This window comes from Natrix helvetica (assembly GCF_964273705.1).
Source record: "Natrix helvetica genome assembly, chromosome: 1".
NCBI lineage: Eukaryota > Metazoa > Chordata > Lepidosauria > Squamata > Natricidae > Natrix > Natrix helvetica.
Window position 1 is genome coordinate 220,605,517 of NC_138548.1, and position 24,744 is coordinate 220,630,260.

Consider the following 24,744-nt stretch of genomic DNA (forward strand, 5'->3'; position numbering starts at 1 on the left):
AATTTCCTTACTTGGAAATTTCAATAAAGCTTGTCAAGTTTTTAGTAATAACTGGTCTGCAGCAGAAGCTTCTGAGATCCTTTTCTAATTATTGTTTCAGATTTTTGCGGGGGAGGGGTTGTTGTTTCCATTCCAAATTTTGCAGATCTTATTTATTGATCATGATTTGAATTGCTATTACAGTCACACAGATGGCTACGAGTGCAAGTAAGGGTTAGGTTAGATATCATCGCACCAGCATTCTCCACCTGATGGCAAACAGGTTGTAATCTGACTCATGCAATTACAGATCGGTGGATAAGTAGTGCCTAAGTCATCTTTCCTATTTTTACGGGCGAGAGAAGTTAACAGTTAAAGAGGCTTAGGTCCATGCTTTGGGGAGATCTGGCCACGCCCCCAGCCGTCCTTCAACCCCCAGCCGCCTTCCAGCCTAACCCAGCCTATCACCGCCACCTTGCCGCTTTGCTCGCCACGTGGGCTTGTGGGGCCTTGTGGGGTCTTTTTGGAAAAAAAGTGAGTCGCCTTAGAAGCGCCTGCGTTTAAAATAGCCTGCTCTCGGGGCGGGGTGGGTGTCTGACAAATGGGTGTTAAAAGAAGAAGAACGGAGCAGAGTTTAGGAGTCGTCGTTTCCAACCACGACTGGAGAAATGAAATTTAGTTCGTGAAGAAAAAAAAAGACAGGCGGATGTTAGCCACCCCCGGAAAAGAAGAAGACTGGGGGAAAGCGCCTCTAACCGGCACTGAGTGGGGGAATCCGAGGGAGCGCGAGGGTCCGCCTTGGGGGATGCTGGTGAGAGCTAAGGAGCGGGAGCGATGAACTTGGAAACGGGGCATCTAATTTAGGGAGAAGTAATAGGGGGGGACCACTTACAAGTCGGAGTAATGAAGCGAGTAAGAGCTAGGAAGTTTCTGGTTCCGGATTCGGCTCTGCCACGCAGGGCACCAAATGCCTTTGGTGGCAATGGGGCTCTGAAGTTTGGCTCCCGATTTTTGCACAGTGGGGACGAATAATAGTGGCCTGTCCTTAAGAGAAGTTGTACTAAATATCATTGAAATAATATATGCAAAGTAGTCAGAATACGTATATAAGCAGCGCTTCTGTTATAAAAATAGCGCTGAATTGTCAACTCGAATTTCGAGAGAGCGAGAGAAAGCTTGCAAGTTTCACCCTGACTCTTGGACGTGCTGGTTGAAACGAATAACAGGGATTGTCTGTTATCCAAAGTCTGGAGAAAATCTCTGGCAAAAACACCGATACTGGGTAGCTCCCCTAGAATAATGAGTAGAAGTAATATTTTCAGCGTTGGGGGGTGGGTGGGTTAAAGATAGAATTAGTGTGAAGAACAAAAATGGCAAATTAGCAATATTTTGATAGCATAATCTGTCCCTGAATGTCATAATTACCTAGTTGCCTGCAATCCTATCTTTCCTCATCTTACTAATAAATATATATATACTAGAATTACCAAGCTTGGTGGTGAGAATTTAATTTTCCCTTGTGTGCCAGTCAAGCTACATGTATGATTCAACTCTGCCTTTAACTCGCATTTTTTTATCAAAATAAATAGTAGATGTCAAAACTACAAGTAACAGCTTTGAGGTTTAGGACTCGCCAGTTACATGTCAGAGTGCACTTTTCAGCATCCCCAATTAAAAAATCATTTCTGCATGTAGAAATAAAATGTATCTTAAGAAAGCTTACTGTCTCTGTGATGTGCTTCTTTCCTCGACATTGTAAAAATGCATGTACATCAGAACTGGAGTAGTTCTATGATGAAACTAGTTTTTGGGGTGTAGGCTATTATGAGGTTCAGGAAGTTTGGTGGTTAGGTTCTAGGAAGTAGATCATGGCAACTGAAAAATGGGAAGATTATAGAAATCCGAATAAATCAGAAAAATATAAATTGAAGATTTCATTTGAGGATCCAGTAATGTTTAGTAGCTGAGAAGTATTGTTTCCTAGGTTTTAATCAATTTGATAAGCATGAATATCACCCTTAAGTTTTTAACATATGAAAATGTTTACTGTATTTACCAAATACATTTTGTCCTTCATTTTTATATGTTAGGCATATACCAAAGAGATATTACTTTTAATTTGATTCACTATAGAAAGCATAGCATGCTAGCAAACATTTTACAGTTCTGACTACTGTAGTTAAAAATAAGCAAATAACTGGAAACCTGCAGTTCTCAATTGATGCCTTTGGCCTGTTGCACAAAAAGGTACTTTGTATTCTACACCTGAACTCAATGATTATCTGCTACCTTTCACAATGTAGCTTTGTATAATAAATGGTACTACAGTCTGGCTGAGTATGGGCATTGATCTGCTGGTATTTTAACTCATGCATATACCTGTATTTTGCAAGATGAGGATGAGATTCTGAAGCCTTGCAGAAGCTTGCTTTGGGGTTTTAGGTGCCCCCCCCCCCAAGATCATTCATGCATCTTGAACTTAACATCTCACTTTGCAGGTTGCTTGTCCACACCTAGGAAGATGAATGGCTGGATTTCAAGGATCGTCTGCTTCTTATTATTGAGTAGTGTTTGTACCCAGAAGAGCCAAGATCTCCGCTGTGGAGGTAAACTAAGCTATTTTTAAAATTAATGAGTTGGTAAAGTACTTACACATTTTCATCTGGTCCCTGGAGTTCTCCTTTTGCCTAAAACCTCCTGTTATTTGATATGCATGTTACTTTCTTTGCAGCAAAATGTACCCCTCTGCTTATACAAGTGTGCACATGGACTAGCAACTGAGATAGTTGAACAAATGCATTATTAAAAATATTTTGCCTATATTTATGCTTGAATAGTTAGCATATATTAAGCCACAATCTTGTTGCAATTTACTTTTTTAAAAGGATTAAAAAGCCTTGCGCCTTATTTCTTCACTTACGCTAGAATGAATTTACTTGGCAGGCCTAGTAGAATTTACTTTTCAGTCCTTGCCGGCTTTCTTTTAGATAATTCTCCTTCACCAAAGCCTAATGCTTGGCTTGACAATGGTCTCTCCCATCTAATTGCAGAAGTATTTCACCATTTTCATTGTGGATTAACCAATTGGCTTTCATTCAAATTCTGCATGGCATATGTAAAAACTGGCTTCCAAATAACTGAGGTCAAAACTAAAACAGTGCCAATGATGGAACTTAACAACAGAACTGCATGTCATTTCCTGTAGGTGGTTGCACACTGGATATTTTATGCCATTTGAAACATATTTTCCTCTTAACTAGGCAAGCTGTGACCGGGAACTGATGTTCTGCAATATTTGGAGAGCTGTAGGTTGCTTAGTTCTACTTATGTGCAGAAGCATTGGTTTTAACTTGAGAAGTGAGATTATTAGACCTATCACAGAAAATATCTTCAGGAAGGGATCATATTGACAACATTTTTCCTGCTATTTTGTCTCGCATCCTAGCTCCTGATTTAAAGCATTACCAGTTGTGATTCTGCCTGCTTATTAGTAGAGTAAAAAAAAAGAGTAGGAAAAGGAACTTGCTTTGTCTAGTGATTAAGATGCTGGTCCAGAATTTTCTAGAAACTAGACACTCCCCCCCCTCCCCCAAGTCATGAAAGCGAGCTGGGTGACTTTCACCCAGCTGGCTTTCAGGCACTCAGTCTGACCCACCTCACAAAGATATTGTTGTTTTGGGGGAAACAGGAGGTTGGGCTATTAGATATGTTTACTGCCTTGAGTTAACCTAATCTATTAAATAGATAAAAATATAACAGTAACAACAACAATAACAACAACATTGCAATTGGTTTTGAAGGCAAAGACGAATTTGGCTATCTAACCCCTTTCTTGCTGTTTATATCTCCTTTTCTGACATAGACTGTAAATTATCTGCTGATCTTACTTGGGTACTAAATGCATTTGTTACTAGGCATAGACACAGTTCCTTGGTATGGTTCCATCTGCAGCATGCTGTGTTATAAATAATGCATTTGTTCAGCTGCTAAATGCTGAAGAGTGTTCTTAGCATGAGAGGGAAATCATGGGGTTAATTCTTGATGGCTAGCTAGAAACAAGAAAAAGGAAGAAAGGTTAAAATGGGACGGATGGCCACTTGACTGACAATTAGTGAGAAGGAAAAGCTGCTCTGAAATTTAGTTTAATCCGAGTTTGCTAACACTAATTTACTCTCTTTTGTTCATTTGCTGAGATCTTCAGCTATGATTATACGTTTGTAAAAGATCTGGTGACTCAATCCAGCACCAGGAAAAATGGGAATAAGTTGTGAAAGTGTGGGAAATCAAAATTGCCCTTAACTGTTCTATATATTACTGTATTGTTCTTGATAAATAAACATCTCATTAGTATTGATTCCTAAGTGATGTTTGCTTTTAGTATGCCGGGCTCTGGTGGATGAGCTGGAATGGGAAATATCTCAAATAGATCCGAAAAAAACTATCCAAGTAGGCTCCTTCCGCATTAATCCTGATGGAAGCCAGTCCATAGTAGAGGTAATACATTCTGTACTTGACATAGATTAGTTGAATCTTTGAAAACTTCCATTTCAATTGCTGAAATGGGCAAACGGTGAAATGGTTTAAAAGCTGGGGGAAGGTTTTAAATTTCTGATGAAAGAGATTAAGTATTTAGAGGTTTCTTTTAATTCTGTTTCCCCCTACCAATGTCATACCCAATATATTGTGAGCAATATAATTAAGAGCTTTTCTTTTTTATTTCAATATTGCTGAAAAAGTTGGAGCACCATCCAATAATTGTAGTCAGAAGATTATATCATACTGTAAACATATAGTAACAGTCAAAACATAGTGGATTAAAATTCAGTGGTCCCTTGTCTACTGAAAACAATTACAGCTGGAAAAATAGTAAATTAAGAAATGATTTTACTTACTAAGTACATAATGAATCATTGTCCTTCTATAGCACTTGTGAGAGTTTTCTAATATTTACAGATCATACTTTGAATCTGCTGTGCCAGACTGAAGAAGGATTTGCAGTTGTCTCTGATAGACAAGGATAATTTCTGCCATCTGTTGAACAAAAATATTTATTTGCTCTTAGGTGCCCTATGCCAGATCTGAGGCTCACTTGACAGAGCTGCTGGAGAACATCTGTGAAAACATGAATAACTATGGTGAGAAGGTGGATCCTTCAACTCACAGGAAGAATTATGTCAGAGTGGTCTCCTTTGATGGGACCAAGATGGATCTTTCTGAAACCAAATTTGATGGTGATGTGACATCAAGCTTGAAGTTTGCAGTAAGTGATCCAAAAGGATGTCCTTTCTTTTAGATGCTCCTAATTATTATGTATTGCTTTTCTGTAGAATATAAGAGCCACACACTAGATTGGAAGAGGCATTTTTAGCTCATTATTCTGTTCTAAGAGTAGACAACCAAATACCTACAGAAGCTTATAAGTAAGACATAAATGCAAACATTCTCTTGTAGTAGTTATTCAGTACAATCCACTAGGTGTTCTCCTTAACTTTACCAGCAACTGCTATTGAAAGACAAGCTTCACAGCTTAGCGAGAAATTGTTGAACTTGCATGCGTAACATTTCATAAGATCTCAAGAGACACAGTGAATTTTTAACTCTCTTCCTTTCTTTATTTGATTACTTTACTTGTAATCTGTCTCACGTATAATCTGCATAACCATTCCCCATTTCATCCCAGTTTATATTTTAAAACAGTCTTGCTGTTTATGCATCTGGTGAAGTGAGTGCCATTTATGAAAGCTTATGCCTTTTAATAAAATTTGTTAGTTGGAAAATCAGTCTCTCTCTGATTTTCTGTCACCATTAGACTAACAGTTTTCCTCTTATGAGACCTTACAAAGTGCAGGGTTATGGTGACAAACAGCTGACATGCTACTTATAACTTTATGGTTACACCAAATCGTGGTTGCATGCTGTAAAAGATAAAGCAAAACTTTACACCAGTGACTGCCTTACAAGCATTACACAATAAAGGAGATACAACAAAGGATAAAAGACAGCATTGATTTCAGAGACATTGCTGAACTCCGTATTAGTGGTTCACATGCAGAGTAGCCCTATGAAAAAACAAGTATATCTTAGGGCAGGGCTGTCAAACTCCCAGCCCATGGGCCAGATGCATCATGCGCTGACCACACCCAGGCCCGGTTTAGCGAAGGGAATAAAAGTCCTGATACGTCACGTGATGCCACGGTGATGACATGAGTTTGACACCCCTGTCTTAGGGGGAGCTTTAGAAAAACGACAGGGCCATCTTCCTTTCCCTTCTGCCTCTAAAACCTTTGGAATTTTTTCCTTGCACAAATCAAGAGCTACATGATTGTCTTTTACTCAGCATTGATGTTTCTCAAGTGTAGCAAGTCAGCAAAAGAGGAGCTCTACCTGCTTCAAGAAAGTTGGTTCAAAAAATGTAAGAGCATAACACTGCTTTAACATGGTCATATAATTTTAGGGGCTCCAATGCAAGGTTGAAAATTATGTAGCTGCTTTAATGAACCAATTCATTAAGGTGGTTGTGTCCTTGATGCAACTTCTGTGTGCAAGCTTAAAAAAAGATACAGCTGCTGTATCTCACTTTTTCCAAATCATTTTCTAAGCATACACAATCTTATTACCCGTGTGTTCTATGATTGTTCTGATTGTCGAGGGAAATTGGGAGAGATGTGAAGACATACGTATTTGACTTCCACATATAGTTAATGGGATTGCATTGAGAAAGAAGTCAAAATAAGCTGTTCATGGCTTCTGAAAAGAACAGGTTGTATTATGTCAATACACCACCTCCCCTTCCTCCCAATGGACTAGTGCAGTTTGACTGAAGGAGAGAGTTGTGGCCTTTGCCTTGGGTTAAGTTGGTGTAGGCTGGCTGGGCTTTAAAATTGGCTTAGCCAATAGACCTGGGAGAATAAGAAGTAGAGGTATGAAAAAGCTGTTCAGCTGAATTCCCTGATTCTCCTCACAGTGTGAGAAAATAGCTGAAGAGTACGAAGACGAACTCATAGAATTCTTTTCTCATGAGGCAGAAAATGTCAAAGACCGGCTGTGCAGCAAACGAACAGGTAAGCACAGAATTGGTAGCACTGTTGAGTTTAAAAATATATGGTCTGTCGTGGCTTTACTTGTCCAACTATGGGGCAAATAAGGTAGAAACCGATCTGTAGTCTTTCACTGATCGGCAAATTAAACGCAATGTTAGGATTCTAAATACCATGCAGAATTAAATCATTGTCCAAGGCAAAAACATCTTTAAAGGTCCAATTTATTCTACAGGCAAGTTAGCACCTCTATGGAATTCCAACTCTGATTTGCATCCTGGAATTCCACCCAGTTGAAAGTTCATGATCTATCCCCACACCCACAAATCCATCACATGTTCCAATCATCATCTTCCACGCTGGCATCTACACCCCTCTGCTTCCGGTCAGGTGTCGAGGTGCAGAGACAAAAGATGACCTTGAGCTTCTATAAAAGAATGACAACATACATTCCACAATCCTACTCCTTTCTATTCCCCCCTCCCAACTACTACACTAATGAAACAGCATAGAAAATTATAAGAAAGTGTGGCAGGCCAAAGATCCTAAAAAGAACATAACTACAGGCCTGACATGCATGCTAATTGATATAAAAAGGATGCAGTCCAGGGGTGAAATTCAGCGGGTTCTGACAGGTCCTGGAGAACCAGTAGCAGAAATTTTGAGTAGTTCGGAGAACTGGCAAATACCACCTCTGGCTGGCCCCAGAGTGGGGTGGGAATGGGGATTTTGCAATATCCTTCCCCTGCCACACCCACTAAGCCACACCCACAGAACCGGTAGTAAAAAAAATTGAATTTCACCACTGGGGCAGTCCATACTCAACCCTGAAAGCTTTCTGGGTGACTTTGGCCATCATTTTCTCAGCTCATTCTACCTCATAGGGTGGTCATTGTAGGGGAAATAGAAAGAGGGACTCCTCTGTATCCATGCCTTGAGTTCTTGGATAAAAAATGCAATGTTCATCAAATGGAATGTTCATCACTGGTCAACTGACTTATAATTTTAAAATATTATAAAAATACTTGCAAAATACTTAAGCTGCTAGCTGCTAGGAAGGCACTTTTCTCTTTTCCAGAAGAGTTCTGATATTTTTTATTTATTTATTTAATCGCACATCTTACCAAAAGGACTCTGTGCAATGTACAACAAATTACTGTCTGTTTGTAGATATTTAGGTGTATATAAAATGAAAACACCTCTTCTGTTATTACCACATACATACACTGCTTCATATGTTGTGTGTTTGTTATTTAAACTTCTCTCTTTTTCATGATACCATCACTTCCGTGAGTTTCCTGTCTTTCCCTCCCACTCAACTAATCCAATCTTTCATTTTTTTCTAATTGAATCCTCATTCATTTTCTCTGTGTGACCAAATCATCTCAATGTACTTCTTTAGTAGTGAATACGTATGCTGCGTTTTGTTGCTTGCTGAATGCAAAAATAATTCAAGCTTGGTCACAGTGTATGTTCTCTGTAAACCAGCAAATATGTAATAATACAAAGAAAGAGGTAAAATAATGAAGGTAGAAAGAAAGGAAAAATGTTGGCTTTGCTTAGTTTTGAATCTGGCTTTTAATCCAGATGTGGCATTCCTGATAGAAGACATCCCTTAGTATATATAAAAAAGGTCCCTCTTCTTGATATTGTGGTTGTACCCCTGTATATCATTTGAGATATCACAAAAAAAGTAATAATTTCAAATGCAGGTCATAATTCTAGCTTTCAACAGGGACCAGCTCTTTGTTGGGGTGAAGTAATAATAAAACCTTTTTTTGGCCTGAGAATAGCTCTTGTAGCTTTGAGCTAGTGATTTTCTTTTCAGCCAGATTTGCCTCTTATAAAGAGTTGAGGTGAAAGAATTCATCTATACCGGGGGGGGGGGGGGGTGTTTGCAAACTCAAGGCCCAGGGGCAAATCCAGCCTATGGGGTGCTTAGCTCTGGACCACGGGGCCGCCTTGGAAACAGCAAAAGACTAGCCCACAGTGTCTCTTCCCAAAAACGGAGCTTGGGAGGGTTGCAGGAGACCATCACAGCTGAAAACAGAGCTCGGGAGCCTGTTTTCTCTAGCAGAGCGCCCGGGCTACCACAGGCGCCCTTGACACAAGTAACAGTGAGCTGGCCACGCCTACTCCAGCCCCCCAAGGTCAAACATAACTGATGTGGCCTTCAATGCAATCGAGTTTCACACCCTTGATCTATACCTGTGATGGCGAACTTATGGCACGTGTGCCACAGGTGGCACGCAGAGTCATATATGCCAGCACGGTAGTCTCAGCTCCAGTGCGCATGTGCATGCTGGCCAGCTGATTGTTGGCCTTCTAGGGGGCCGGGGAAGCTGTTTTTGCCCTCCCCAGGCTTCAGGAAAGCCTCCAGAGCCTGGGGAGGGTGAAAAACAGGCCCACCGGGCCAACCGGAACTTCGGAAGTCTGGGGAGGGCGAAAACGGCCTCTCCCGGCCCCCTGTTTTTGCCCTCCTCAGGCTTCAGGAAAGCCTGGGGAGGGTGAAAAAAAACCCACGTGGGGGGGCATGTGCGCATGCACGAGGGGTTTGTGCATGCATGCTCAGGGTTTTTGTGCATGCATGCACAGGTGGGTGGGCATGTGTGTGCGTGCAATAGCGCGCGCGCACACACACAATTTTGGCAAAACTTTAGAAAAAGGTTAGCCATCACTGATCTCTACGATACTGAGCTCCTTGGAGAAGTAACAGCACACAACTGAATATGACAAGCTAAGAAAAGACACTCTTAACATTAACCTCTGCGTCTATTGTTCAAAAATATGTTTCAATACATCCAATGTTAAAATATTTTGCTTCATTCTGCACTTGTAAATCAAGATTGAGTACTCTTCTTTAATTGTGATATTGAGGCCCTTTTAATTCCCTCTAGTGTCCAGTGTTTAAAGTCTTATATTTTTTTAAAAAAAAGCATTTTCCCATGAGAAGGATTCTTTTTAATTAATTCCAAAATCTTCTTTCAAATTTATCTGGACCCTTTGCCTGTTTGTAACTTTCTAAAAATCACAATTATAATCACCCGACTGCTGCTTATTCCATTTTTTGTGTGTTCGTAAACCTGTAATTAAAGCTTCTTTCATTAAGGATTGAAGGAAACTCAGTGCTGTAAATCCTCTCAATCAAATGGCTCCTAATACTTGAAAAGCAGTTAATAGGCAATTTTTGATAGTGATTAGAAAATGAAGTATGTGAAATTAATATCCTTTCAGAGGTACCCAATCATGGTACCAAACCGAGGTTTATTACCTCTTCAGTCATAGTTCTAAACCTTCTGGAGACTTGCTGTCTGGACCACTTGTGGGAAATCTCAAATTTTGTCATTGTCTAGCGAGAAATTGTTGAAAGCTGTCTACTCATTCAGAGCAAGGTGAAGAATGACTTGAACAGGATTTTTTAAATGACAGGCTATAAGAAGGACATGGTAAAATATGTTACTCTGGACAGACAAAAGAAATCAGCTGATGTCTTGATAATTAAAAGAGATACACAAATAACAAACCAAGAGAATAACTTGGATATTTTTGCTCTATTGGGTTTATAAAAAAACATGTTAAAGTTTTGAAGAATTTTGTGAAAATTGACAAAGAAAAAATGAAATCAAGTTCTATGACATTTGAAAGAATTAAATATCAAGATAGTTAGGGGAAGAAGAGATCATTTGCTGTATTTTAAGAGAAAGTAATAAGTTACTACAATGTTTTATACTTGTGATGAATTGGGAAGTCAGTTCTTTATATATTTTATTTTTCTTTACTTTATTCTTATCTGTTCTTTCTCTTTTTCTTTTTTTCCCTTTTTTCCTTTCTGCACTTTCCACTTTTTTATTCCTTTACTTTTTCCAAGTTTGTATTAGTTTCTACGGTTGTAATTATAATCTTTAATACAATTATGATTAGAAAAAAACAAAGCAAGAAAAGAATATACTTTTAAAATCTTTTTTCTGTTTTTCTCTCTGGCATTTCTATTTTTAATCGGCTGATTCCAAATTCTGGCCTGACCAACCAAGCTATAATATTTTATGAGGAGTCTGGGGTCTGTGTTTTTGCATGTTGTGATTAAAATTAACATTATTGCTGAAAACATGCAACTATATTAGATAGAAAGGAAAATGTTTTTCCCATAAGATCGCTGCTTCTGGAATAGGGCTAAGGGGAAAAAAATCAGTTATGCACAATAAGGGTTGGGGAACCTTACCAGCAACTCTAGTCTGTATGATTTTGACTATGGAGAAGAATCTTGGAACATCAAGAGAACAGTATAAAAGTACACCAGGTTTTCTACCCTCCATTTGGTCCTCCCTTACATATTTTACAAAATGGAAGTTTGCCTTAGAAACTCAAATGACCTTTCTCTGAATTTGGAGGATATTGAAAACTGCTGTCTTTTATAACTGTATGCTATATAGCTCAAACCGGTAGAAGAAAATTATCTTATCTTCTTTCCTTCAGTGTATTTTCCCTGGCTAGGAGAGAGATGACAAACATCCAGTTGCCAAGACGCCATTTAGAAAACTGATTTTTCTTGCATCATTGATTTATTTTTGGATTATGTATCTGGCTGTGCTTGTTTCCACCTGACCTTTGCCCTCTTGTGTTTCAGAAGTGGAAACTTGCCATGGTGCTACAGCCAAACAGCAGCAACTTTTTTCTGACCATTAAAGCATGGTGTTAAAGCATTAAAGCATAACTCCTGTTGGCTGTGATTTCAATTTCATAAGTCTTTTGTAGTAGCTGGCCAAGAAAATACAAATCCTTATTTCTATGTTAAAACCTGCGAAAGGAAAAAGTCTATGGAAAATTACATTCTTAAGAGTCATATAATGCTTTTAAGTGCAGCTAAGATTGGCTTGAAGGAGTGTCCTTAATGACTGACGTGGAATGAAATCAATTGCATAGTCACCTGATGATCTGTTCATACAATCAGTTTGCCAGAACCCTTAGAATTGCATGGCATGAATAGATTCATGACTATTCATACTGATAAAAAATACAGTAAACTCTGTTCCTCTGCCAGTCTTTGAATCATCAGTGATCTCTAGCTTTCAATATGAAAGAGGAAATGAAGATTGCACTCCAGATAAAAATTGTAAGTCGTTCTCTTAAGCTAGACCAGACTTTCAGGAAAAAATAATAGGACTGACAGGTATGCAGACAAGATTTCTGGGTCATAAATTTTGCAGGCTTAGGGAACCAATGATTAATTAGAATGAGAATATTACATCCTTTTGATGAGTTTTCCTCTTGTCCAAAAATAATAATTTGAGTCATGATTAGAATTTGGAGATAAACAGGTTGATTTACAATTAGCAGAATCTTAAGGTGCAGGGAAGGCAGGCAGGCATAAACATGATTAGACCTAAGAAAAGGCACAAATTGAATAATTTCATCTTAAGTGTTTTCTTTTTGGAGTTTCCTGGCATGTTTAATCAAAGCAAAATCTAAATATGCATACATAATTATTCAAAATAATTAGGATTCCAAAAATAATTGATTGCAAGATGTGTTTTTTAAAACTCTGTGATTGAATAAACCCCATATGGCTTTGTTGAAAAGGTAAATAATACATATTTTACCAATCATAATGATTTTGTTTGTAAATAGGCTTAGCGAAGTGAAACGAGCTACATTAGATTTAGAACAGTGTTTCTCAGTCTTGATAACTTAAAGATGGATAGCCTTCAATTCCCAGAATTCCCTGGCATTAGCCCAGCTAGGGAAGTAATTCAAATTCAAAAACTTCTATTTATAGAGGCATGTATGACAATAGTAATTATGCTCTTTGGAACTGTTACTGATATTATATTGAATAAGTGTAAACTAGTCATGCTGGCTATCTGGAAGTTTTAGTTCTTGTAATAATGAGAACTGATTTTTTTTTATAGATCTCTGTGACCATGCCTTACATCTCCCACGTGATGAACTGTGAAGGGTAAAGGCTGACTGACCTGGTAGAAGACTTTGCCTAATTCTTTGTAGACTACACCCCTTTTTACAAGCGCCTATAATTATTGTCCCAGGAGTTATTTTTCAATTTGGGGTAAAGTGCAGGACAGCCTAGAAACTGAAGACTGTATCAGAGGAGAGCAAAAAAAAAAAAACCCAAGTCAAGCTTCTTTATAGAATTTTATGAAGCAAACAGAAGATGACAAATCCAACATTTTGACTTTTTTAAGCACACACTAAGTAGATGGTTTTGTAAAAGGAAAGAGATTTTTATCATTATCAAAGTCTACTTTGCAATATCATTGACATTTTGAATTTTAATTTTTAAAGAAAAAAAATGCTTTGTGGCTGTATGCAAACTGAATTGCAGATTGTCTCAAGCAACCAGCATTACAACTTCCACATTCACTTCCAAAATAGAATTTGAGCCAAAATCACACAAATCATATTACAAGCCTTTGATTTGCTTCCATTATGTTCTTCAACTTTAACTACCTACTGTATCTAATATGAAATACTGCTGGCCTGTCTTCTGGGATGGTGAAAAAAATTACTAAACTAAGACAAAGAATACCATACTCTACTCTCTTACATGGGAGCTAATTAGCCATTGTTATGCAGATTTTTTAAATTCACAGTTACTATAAAATGATTTTGTAGGGCTCACATACAGTGCTTAGCCATAAATTGATTTGTCTGGACTTATTATATTGTACAAACATGGCCAACTGAGGTTTAGTAAATAATTGTTAAGCTATGGTTCAGTACAATATGGGCCAAATTGGTGTCTTCCATATATTTTCAATTTCCATTGGAAAGCAGTGAAACTAATCAGCAATTAGTTGCATTTTCTGCCTTTACTGAAACATTTTTTTTCATTAGGCAGAAAATGATCAGGTAATTTGCATTTGAGATTATTTACCAAGGGCAAGAAAAGCAGTGAGGGCATGCTCAAAGTTAAGGCCAGCACATTAAATTGCGCTCAGAAGCAGACTGGCAACTAAGTGTAGATGAAACAGCACTGGGATTCTAAAAGCAGAATCGCTGGACTATGGTATTGGTTGCTGCATTCTAAACAAAAATTTCCAAGCATTTTTCAAAGGCTATTTAGTCTCCTGAAAGAGAAATTACCCTGAGTTATCTCTACTTCTATAGTTGTCATGACTTCTGTAGGCCTTTCTAAAGGTATGCAGCTCTGTTAATTTGTGACAACTTGAAAAAAAACCACCATGTGATCTTGGAAATACTGAGATCATATTTCTATAAGGAACAACCTTCACACTCAGGGTCAAATTTGTGTGTGTTGCATCAGCATGGAAAAAAGTCTTATTAAAGTTACATGCAAAAATGGTTGTCTTGCTAAGATGGTGGTGTCCCTTTTCCACTGGCACTGCATAGAAATTTATATAAATGAGAATTTTCTATATAGAAAGAGGATATTTATATCTTGAATTACCCATAGACAAAAAGAATCCCTTGCAGTTTAAAAAAGGAATGCTAAATGACATTTTGATTCAGTCTGAGGACTCTGCACTGTCATCTATCTGCTGTGTGAGAACACAGGCTAAAGGCAGAATGTGTATTTGGAACTTTGCAGGTTTCAGGGGGGTATGCAATAGGTAAGGCACTCAGCCAAATGGAGCAAGAGGCGTAGCCATGCATAGACTAACCCACCAGCTAAGGAAAGGCCTTTGTCCTGCAATATCTCTTGCCTTATCGCTCTTCCCACACTCTTCCGATCTGCAATATGTCAATACTGAGTGATGTTGCACTTACAGTACTGCATTGAAAGGCATACTACTGACCGAGGCCTTTGTCAAAAGCTGACTGCATAGCCTTTATAAATTGCTTCAAGACTTGGGCTTAGCCTAGTCTTTTACTTGAGATAAAGGACAAGATGGTGTCTTCTGGTGCTAACTGGATTGATTTAATTGTACTTTAAACACTAGAAAATTTAGTATGTTTGCTGAGAGGCAAAACGGCCCTGTGGCACATGGTTCCTCCACCACCTTGCAGTTGCTTTCTATTTGCTTTATAAAGTATGGTAAGTATATCCTTAAAAACTATCCTGATTTATACATTGCATTAAGCTATGTCTCAGGTTGGCTGGCTTCCCAATTGTACAAAATCAGTAACGAGCAAATTGTTAAAAAGTTACAGTAACTTCTGAGGAGCACAGGGTGTGTTCGTGTCATCTGGTAAGATGTGTTTGAGTATGGCACAAGTTACAGAATATTTTTATTCTCGTTTTAATCACGGAGGTGGGGAATGGCCATTTTGCTGAAGAATTTCAGCATTTTGATTTGGCAATTGGCTGCACCTTTCTACCCTTGGCTGCTGTATAAAAACAGGATGCAAACCACACTAGCCCACCTAGTCGGGTAAACGAAGTATCTGCATGTTAACCAGCAACTTCAGAAACCACTGTTGGAAGATGTTGAATGAAGAAGAAAAAAGGGAGATGCTGAAAGTCCCTTGTTTTATGCCCTCTCTGGGCTTTGAACTTAAGCTTGTATTCTGATTGGTTGTCATGCAGGGGCAACTCTCTAGCCTGTGTTTTGAGTTCAGATTTGGTTGAGCATTGCTTCTTAGGTGCCCTGTGGTAAAATGGATAAAGGGCTAATACTATCATGCCTTAAGGCTTAATCCCATCACCCTGGAGCCGAAGGGGAGATCTTTGTTATGTAGAATAAACTGGCTCAGGCCTTAATGTGTCATTGACAAAGGTGGGGGTGGGGAGCTGAGTTTCTGTCTCCCATTTAGAGGAAATATTCTGTATTTTAATATTTCCTAAAATATTCCACTTTCTAGTAGAGGGGTGGGTTTTAACTTTCTACACCACAAAGGGGACTCCACAATTTTAATCCTGAGATACATATATTAACGTCTACTGAGGACAGAACCGTTTCACGCACACACCGGCAAAACGGGAAGCCGAATCCTCACTTCAACCAAAGCCGCCGAACTTCAAGACGAGCGGGAACGCGCATGGCGCGCGCTTAAAGCCACTTCCCTCAGACGCCTCGCTCAACGTTCCAGCCCCGCCCTTCCGCGCGCAGCGAGGCCATGTCCATACACCTCCTGGCAGCCAATCGCAGCGCTTCCCCCGCAGCTGCCGGAAAAGAGGCGCGGCTCTTCGGGGGCCCGAGAGCGAGCTAACTCTGTGGATGCCGCTTCGGGCCTTCTTTCCAGCCTTGCTCCGCCCAGACGCTGCCAGAACCCCCAGCCCCGCTCGTCGTCTTCTTCCCTTGCGCCACCCTCCCTCCCCTCTTCCCGGTCTCCGCCGCCTGCTTTTCTGCCCGCCTCCGAGACCTGCCCTGTCCCCCTCCTTCTCTCGAGGGCGGCTTCTGCTTTCTCTTTCGCGGCCACTCCACTTTGGTCGGTGCTCGCCATGACCTTGTTGACTGCCGGTACCAGGGCGGCCGCGCGCCTCTTGGGAGCCAAGGTGAAGGTGGTTTTTTTCCCCCCATTCCCTATTTCCCCCCCTCTCCGTTCTGCTCCTTCCCCCTTTTTTTTCGGAGGGTGGTTGGTTGGTGGTGGAGGATGATGGGTGGGGTGGCTGTTCTTCCAAGCGTCATGACCGGGCGCGGGTGGAGGAAAGAGAGAGAGAGAGAGGGCTGCAAGCTGTCACCCTGCAGGGCGGTCTCTCCGCGTGGAAGTTCTCGGCGCTTCCCTTCTCTACGTCAAGCTTGCAGAGGCAGCCGAAGTGCGACTCGGGAGAGGGTGTCTTGCCTCTCCCCCCCCCCGCACCTTGGAAATGCCAGCCCTACGGACGCTCGGCATGCATATTGTCCTTGGGTTGAGGCGGACTATATTCCCCCCCCCTCCGCGCTCTCTCTCTCTCCAGCAGCTGCCAGGAGGAGAGAGAGTAACGTTCAAAATGTTCTTCATCCTCACTCTTTATTCTCCTTTCTCGTTCCCCACTGTCGCAAAGAGATTATTATTATTATTTTAAAAGCTTCGGTTCCCAGGGTGCTTCCAGAAACGGGGGGGAGGTTGGTAGTTGGAGATCTGTCTCCTAAAGACAACGAACAAACATACATACAAACAAACATCGTTAAGGTCGCCCACCTACTCCCCCTCCCCAATATTGCGAAGTTTTTGACCATCTGGTATTTTTCAGGCCTTTGGCGGGACGGCTCACTCTCTTCCCCCCCCACCGTTCACGTGACCTCTGAAGGGGACGCTCTTCTTGTCTCTGTCATGTTCAATTCATGTACAATATACTCGAATACAGTTTTAAGTTGGTATTTAGGGGAAAGGTGCATGCTGGGTATATGCGTGTTCCTTTGTAAGGCCTGAAACTGATACGGCCAGACTGCTTCAGCTCTGGTGGAAAGAACAGCTTGGAAAATGTGTCTCTCCCTCCCTTCCTCTTCCCCTCCCCCTCCCCCTCCCGCTCTTTCTGATCTTCCTTCTATATTAAATAATCTGATAATTTGCAGAAACTGTCCGCTGGAAGAAGGCAGTGAAGTCCACTGTTAAAGTGAGCTTTTTCTTTGTCAGCTTCTAAGGAGGGCCACAAAAAAATAAAATGCATGAGTTTCAAACATGAAACAAAAAATTTCATCCCCCAAAATTATTTTGGCTTTTTTTTTGACTGAGTGCAGTTTGGTACAAACAAAAGCTAAAATATTTTTACTGTTCTTTGTTTCAATAGAAGAAACACCTGAAACAGTTATTGATTTTCTGTCTATGGATAGCAGTAGGATTCTGATTGAGCATTTGGGGGCTATTAAAATCCGGATGACTATTAGATAGCAGCAAAGGAAACCACCCAAATTTAGGAGCTGAAAGGGTATCATCTGAACAACTTTCAACCCATGCCCACAATAAAACAGCTCTTTAGAAGCATGCATATTTTGGTTTGTACATAAACCACTTGAGACTAGCTGTTCCTTAGACAAACTATTAGTGTTACATCTGAAGAGAGGGTTAGGCCTGTGCTTCTTCCTTTGTATAGTTTGGAGTAGTAGTCTCTTAAAGTTAACCTCTTAACATTGGATTATTTATTGTTGCTGATTTCTTAATGTGATTGTGGTAATCAAATACATTGAAGGGGATGAGTAATTCTCTCAATTTTTTGGTGCAAACTTGGCAATTTTTAAAGCTAATGAATATATTGGAACACTCAATTATATCTCAATATAGTATAATAGGTAATAGTAATTTATGGGAACATGTCCTTGAAGATGGTAATTTCCCTCTTTGAACATTTTTGGTAATATTCTCTTTTGGCATACAATCCCATTATCTGACTTTTACAGAAAGTTCAATAGCCTGTTTGCTCTTGTCTTGCCAGGGAAGTCTGCACATGATCTGTTTATAGGGTAAACAGATTCTCTTTTTTTAATCTGGCCTCCAGACCTACTAAGTTCCCTAGCAAATAGATTCAAATGCTGTTTCCAGTGCACTTATTTTTAGATTTATTTACCATTCCTGGTCCACCCCCCCTCCCCCTGTTGCTGTACTCAGCATTTTTCCCTAAAAAAGTTTAATCTGAGCCAATTCTGGGTGGAACAGTGATGTGGTACAAGAAACATGGATAGTGAAGATTAGGATGAAAACTAGATAAACTGCAGTTACAATGACCTGCATAAACTGCTGAGCTTTATGTTCTTAATCCCTTTTTACTTTTGACTGCTGGTTTTTTTTTCTGCTTGGTTTATTTGCCTTTACATTTGTATATTTTGTACATTTTATTATCTTCTGAATAATTGTATTTCTACCACTTTTCAGTTTATTAGATGGAAGTTGGAAATAGTATTTTCTAGGAATAGGATATGTAACATGTTCTTGGGCTCTACTCAGAGGTGGGTTGCTTCCAGTTTGACCCGGATCAGGCGAACTGGTAGTGGCGGCTGCGGGAGGCTCCACCCACCTTCCTGGACATTTCTGCTCATGCGCAAACCGGTAGTAAAAAAAATAGAAACCCACTATTCGCTCTACTGTAGAATTAGAAATTTCTATGAACATATGCTTCTCTCTCCTATATTAGTTTTTATAAATGGCAGCAGGTATTCCAGGTCCAGCAGCAAGAGACGTTGTTAATAGTCTGAACTTTAGATACCTAGCAGGATTTATCATACATGTTCTTCCAGAACTTTTGATACTTTGGTAAATACTTTCTTTGGAATATGGACTAAGCTCAAGAGCAAATGTATGGGTGGTTGACAAGCAAAAGAAAGGCAGAGTTGCATTTCTAGAACAACATTTTTAATGTGGCCTAATAGCTCCTATATTTATATGCCCACGGACATTGTCTTGATAATTTAGAAGTGCCTATAAAGGATAATTAAATATATTTGTGGGTGGAATGTATTAATTGAAATGACAGGGTTTTTTAATGCATTCGTTTCATTGTTAGGGAAACACACATGTTGGGAATAGTTACATGTTCGGGAAAATAATGAACCCAGTAATTGGCTTCATGATTTTTAAGTCTGGTATATTCTATGTAAAGTGTGAAACTTTAAAGATGGAAGTATGAATCCCTAGTGCTTATGAATTTGGGAAAAGCTGTAATTATGATTGGATTATTGTGCAATTAGATGCAAATGTGATTTAGGATAAGTAATATCCTACTATAATCAGTGGAACAGGTGTGTGCCCACTTTCTATGCACAAGAGAGGATATGTTGATTAGAAACTTAGCTTTGCCCTAAATTTCTGTTAAAAGCATGTTGGATATTTTTTTAACATCAGCCAAGTCTTTATTTCTGATATGTTCTGAGAATAAAGATGTGAGATTATATTCTATTTCTGCAGTTATAGACATAATTGTGTATTAAATGAGGAAAAGAGGGGTAGTAAAAAGAGGAAGTGTCCTAAATGTCAGCGAAGTAAAAACCTTATTAATCAGATTTAGGCCATTTTGAATGGACACCTTTATCAAGAGCATTATATAAAATAAGAGATTATGGGTGGGTGGGTGGGTGGATAGATAGATGATAGATAGATAGATAGATAGATAGATAGATAGATAGATAGATAGATAGATAGATAGATATGCTTGTTATACAACAAGTAGGCCAAATCCAGATACATTTATTTGTTGTTGTTTGAATAACTTAACATTAAAAAGCATTATAGAAGCATTAAAATGTATATCTTGTTCAGTATTACTTAAACTTTGATTAAAACGTGGAATCTCAAGAATGAATTCATATTCAAAAATAAAAGTAAAAATTACAAAATTTTCACTCAGTAGTCATTTAAAGGTTTGCTATATGTTTAGCCAGTTAAATATATAGCTTGTTTTAATTCTCAAAATATAAAAAGGTCTTTTTGATGCACATCAGAGGTGGGTTGATACTGGTTTGCACTGGTTCGGGCGAACCGGTAGTAGAAATTGTGACTGGGTCGCCGAAATGGTAGAGATGGCAGGCTTGCCACGCCCCCGAACCGGTTCCCTGGTTTCCTCGGCATGTCCTTTTGGCCTTTTTTAATGTCCTGTGCATGTGCAGTCCTATTTACAGGCAGCTGCGCACGCGCTTGGAGCGTGCATCAGGTGCCCAGATCACAAGCGCGCATATGCAAATCGCAAGCACACTGAAATAGCAGTAACGCCGGCAGCAACCCACCCCTGATGCACATATATGTTTATGTTGACAAAACATCTACTTGTTGGAATGGATGAATGAAATGAATTCAGCTTTACTTCCTTTATAACCTTTATTTGAAGTTAGGAACATATATTGCTGGTCCTAACAAGTAAATTGTAATACTCATTCTTGAATTAGCCAAGTTCTGACCTCTGGAGTTTCTCAAGTTTAGTTTTTGTTGTAATTAAAACAAACAACATTTCTCCCACCACCAAAACTGAAAGCAAATAACACTATTTTTAAATAAACAAATGCAATAAACATATTTGGCAACCCTATTGTGTCAACTTCAAATAAGGAAAGGTGCTTGATTATATCTTGTAAGAGACTTGCCAGGCTGTTTAGCTCTTTTCTCTTGGCGGGTTGCTTCAACAGCTTTGCTTTGTGTTGTCATATTAGTTTTGATCCATAATGTTAATGGGGCCACTTTTACTCTTCCTCTTGGATACAGTTGAATGCTGTGAAGAGAAAAAGAAAGACTAATTGGCACTGCTGAACCTTATTTTCAATTGGCATCATCTTAGTGAAAAGAACAAGAAGAGCCAGAGGTTCTTGCTTAACCAGTTGGGGTGGTATCTTCCCTCAGTGAATTAACAGCCGTGCTCAGATACATTGGTAAGATTGCATCATTCAGGTGCTGATAACCAGGTTAAAATGACACAGAGGCCCTTGGCTGGCCTTGTTTCACCTTAATTGTACTCAGTGGTGCATAGGGTGTCAGCTCATGGTGCTAAATATTGAGGGTTTTATGGTTATTGGCATTTATTATGACAGTGTCCTCTAAATAATGAGAGGATCTGAAAAGGGATAGCATTCTATTTTTCTGTAAATATATGTAGTTTCAGTGTCAACATTAGGAAGCCAAGCAGATCAAGTCTGATAATCTTTAATTACTCCTGCTAGATTTGGGGGAAAAAACTACAGTTGCATGTCTCTGTTTAAGAGTCTCAGCATATCCTGTCTTCTGCTACCTCAGTAGATTTATGTAAGTATTCCATAAACACTTGACAAATAAAAAGTTGTCTTCTGTAGAAAGAAAATACTGGCCTGGATAGGGCTCTATATCTATTATTCTTGACCCTATTTAGAAGGATAGGATATGTAAGGACTTGATTTTAAATCTTTTTGTTATATGTGTAGTGCAATATATATGTTAATATATATTGGTCTGCTAGCATAGTATATGTAGTTTGCTAGCATATTTTCCTTTCCAGACCTAAAAAAATGGACCTCCGAAGGCCATTTTAACCAATGAATGCCTTCCCCCTGTGCATATATACTTCAGCTACAGCAAAGCTGCATATTATAAAGCCAAATCCATGGGAAGGATTGATTTGGAATTTGGAAATCCTTCTTTCACATGTACATATTGGTACTTGTTAATGTATAATGACTGAAGCATAGAGTAAGTTTTAGGCTTGTATATGTATACATGGGTAAGTATGTGCCGATTCCATGAAATGCAGTTTCCGGACACAGGTTAGTTTCTTGGTCTCTCTCTGAAGCTCTGAGAGGTATACAAACCTGTGGCAAGTATTGGATGAAAGGTACAGACTAAACCAGGCTTCTGGTTTGTTTGTTTACTTCTCAGCCTAACTTGTTGCCCTGGGATTTTGTAGTTGTCTCACAACTAAGCACTAAACAGGGCCAGTCCTGCTTGACTGATTCCAAAGAAAATAAGATCAACTAAATGCTGCTCCCTTACCTAGCATTTTGTGAAACAACATTGGAGGGAATGAAACCTGGATTTCTTCTGATAACTGTGCTAGCAAGCTTTATCATTGAGAGTAGCTCACCTAATCTGTGCTTTCTGGAAATGAGGGCAAATTTTGTGCGGGAATCATTACCTATATAAATGAAAGAATTTATTAGTCCTTGGTTAGAGATTGCCTTGCATAGTGAACATTTGCAGTTACAACCGTGATGAAAAGGTAACTTTGTGATCAGACCTTGCATTTACAACCTTCGCAGATCTGAAAAGCAAAGGAAGGTTGTAGTACAGTAAACTTTGTCATTGTTTATCAGGGGATCTCTGAACCTGTTAATGGTTGTCTAATAAAGAACATTGCTGTGCTAGCTTCGAAGAAGGAAGGTTCCAAATTTTGAAAACCTACTTAATTTCCAGCATGGATATAGAACATGTTTTCTCTTTCTATTTTCTGTTAAACCTTTTCCTTGGTTCTGTTTGACTTAAAATACATAAAATAAAAATATTGAATCAGGATTGAACTACATTGGCACATGCTTGCAGGGTTTTTTTTTGCCAACAAGACAAAAATGATTTTAGGATGCTATCTTTCAGGATGCTTGTTTTAATCGTTCCACTGTAGCTTGCAGTCCTGAAATTCCCTGGTGGTCTCTCACCCTAATAATAAACAAGCTTGGTTATACTGAGCTAAATGTATAGAGCCTCTTGATGCGAGTGAAAAAATAGAGTGCAAAAGTTGCCTTGATTGGATCAATTAAGAAAACTAAGATCATGGCATCCAGCACTCTTAATTCCTAGCAAATAGCTGGGGAAGAAATGGAGGTAGTTATTTTATTTTCCTGGGCTCCAAGATCACCGCAGATGGGGAATGCAGCCAAGAAATTAAAAGAAGCTTGCTCCTGGGGAGGAAAGCTATGGCAAATCTAGACAGCATACTAAAAAGCAGAGACTTCACCCTGCCAACAAAAGTGTGTGTAGTCAAGGCTATGGTTTTCCCAGTTGTATGGTTGTGAAGGTTGGCCCATAAGAAAGACTGAGGGCAAAAGAATTGAGGCCTTTGAACTCTGGTGCTGGAGAAGACTCCTGTGAGTCCCTTGGACTGCAAAGCGGTCAAACCGGTCAGTCATAGATGAGATCAACCCTGACTGCTCTCTAGAAGGGCAGATCCTGAAGATGAAACTCAAATACTTTGGCCACCTAATGAGAAGGAAGGACTCCCTGGAGAAGAGCCGCCTAATGCTGGGAAAGACTGAGGGAAAAAGAAGGAGGGGATGACAGAGAATGAGGTGGATGGATGGATTCACTGAAGCAGTAGGCATGAGCTTAAATGGACTCCAGAGGATGGTAGAGGACAGGAAGGCCTGGAGCAGTGATGCCTAACCTTTTTCTAAAGGTGTGCCAAAATTGTGTGTGCATGTGGATGCCCACTCGCATGTGTGCACAACCCCCCCCCCACACACAAACAAGTGCATGCAGGAATGAAGTTTCAGTTGGCCTGTTGGGCCTATTTTTTGCCCTTTCCAGGCTCCAGAAGCTTTCCTGAAGCTTCTGGAGAAGGCAAAAACGGTCTCCTACGGCCCTCCGAAAGACCGAAAATCAGTGCACGCTGGAGCTGAGGGCTGCCATGCTGGCAAATATGGCTCCGCATGTCACAGGTTCGCCATCACGGGCCTGGAGGAACTTTGTCCATGGAGTGGCGATGGGTTGGACACAACTTCACAACAACAACAACAACAAATGTACGTAAGGCCTACTAGGTACATTGACTGCCAGTGCTCAAATACTAGTCTCCTCTGTTCAAATGCAAATAAGTGCTGTTATTGAAATAAGCCAATTGAGCCCTAGCTGTTCTGACAACACATTCATCCATTAAACTTGTCTTCTCAAAGAAGTAAAAAAAATACCCTAAACTGTATTGATATAGGTGGCAAACAAATTACATACAGTGGGACAAAAAGTAGTCAGACAATTGTTATGTTGGTCCTAACTCTCTGCAGGTCATTCACTAGGTCCCCCGTGTGGTCCTGGGATTTTTACTCACCGTTCTTGTGATCATTTTGACCCAACAGGGTGAGATCTTGTGTGGAGCCCCAGATCGAGGGAGATTATCAGTGGTCTTGTATGTCTTCCATTTTCTAATTATTGCTCCCACAGTTGATTTGTTCACACCAAGCTGCTTGCCTATTGCAGATTCAGTCTTCCTAGCCTGGTGCAGGTCTACCTACAATTTTGTTTCTGGTATCCTTCAACAGCTCTTTGGTCTTCACCATAGTGGAGTTTGGCGTGTGACTGTTTGAGGTTGTGAACAGGTGTCTTTTATACTGATAACAAGTTCAAACAGGTGCCATTGATACAGGTAATGAGTGCAGGACAGAGGAGCCTCTTAAAGAAGAAGGTACAGGTCTGTGAGAGCCAGAAATCTTGCTTGTTTGTAGGTGACCAAATACTT

The 24,744-nt window shown here is 39.7% G+C and overlaps 2 protein-coding genes and 2 long non-coding RNA genes across 8 annotated transcripts in view; 2 read left to right on the forward strand and 2 right to left on the reverse strand.

Annotated features, from left to right (window-relative positions):
- Nucleotides 1-16,057, reverse strand: part of LOC309392477 — a 28,652-nt gene extending 12,595 nt beyond the window's left edge. Inside the window, exons 1-3 of one of the 4 annotated variants that reach the window (XR_014175452.1) lie at nt 15,930-16,057; nt 10,288-10,446; nt 4,872-5,091 (exon numbers count right to left, since the gene is read on the reverse strand). This is a non-coding gene — a long non-coding RNA (uncharacterized lncRNA). Of the gene's footprint in view, nt 1-4,683; nt 5,092-10,287; nt 10,447-12,985; nt 13,109-15,902 lie in introns of those variants that run through there. The other 3 variants (XR_014175453.1, XR_014175454.1, XR_014175455.1) reach the window with 3 other exon arrangements.
- On the forward strand, nt 393-13,342 carry CNPY2 (canopy FGF signaling regulator 2). Of its 2 annotated transcripts, none has more exons than XM_081953715.1 (6): nt 393-513; nt 2,478-2,585; nt 4,358-4,473; nt 5,042-5,239; nt 6,944-7,040; nt 12,923-13,342. In XM_081953715.1, the coding sequence occupies exons 2-6, from the start codon at nt 2,501-2,503 to the stop codon at nt 12,964-12,966; spliced, it is 540 nt and encodes a 179-aa protein (XP_081809841.1). In that variant the 5' UTR covers nt 393-513; nt 2,478-2,500; the 3' UTR covers nt 12,967-13,342. The 2 variants fall into 2 exon arrangements, with proteins under 2 accessions (XP_081809841.1, XP_081809840.1); XM_081953714.1 differs by lacking the exon at nt 393-513 and adding an exon at nt 564-790.
- Nucleotides 16,058-16,197: 140 nt separating the features above from the next.
- CS (citrate synthase) overlaps nt 16,198-24,744 on the forward strand; it is a 49,119-nt gene continuing 40,572 nt past the window's right edge. The window contains exon 1 of the mRNA XM_081953662.1: nt 16,198-16,428. Within this exon, the coding sequence (XP_081809788.1) occupies nt 16,375-16,428 (54 nt within the window). The 5' untranslated portion in view covers nt 16,198-16,374. The remainder of the gene's footprint in view (nt 16,429-24,744) is intronic.
- Nucleotides 20,304-24,522, reverse strand: LOC309385113. Its single transcript, XR_014174156.1, has 3 exons — nt 24,337-24,522; nt 22,384-22,434; nt 20,304-21,045 (listed from the first exon to the last, which is right to left on the reverse strand). It is a non-coding gene; the product is annotated as an uncharacterized lncRNA (long non-coding RNA).

Excerpts from the sequence above, each read along its gene's own strand:
- CNPY2 (XM_081953715.1), top strand. The coding sequence starts at position 2,501 with ATGAATGGCTGGATTTCAAGGATCGTCTGCTTCTTATTATTGAGTAGT. Across the intron at positions 5,240-6,943 it reads CATCAAGCTTGAAGTTTGCA|TGTGAGAAAATAGCTGAAGA; the intron begins GTAAGTGATCCA and ends TTCTCCTCACAG. Across the intron at positions 7,041-12,922 it reads GCTGTGCAGCAAACGAACAG|ATCTCTGTGACCATGCCTTA; the intron begins GTAAGCACAGAA and ends TTTTTTTTATAG.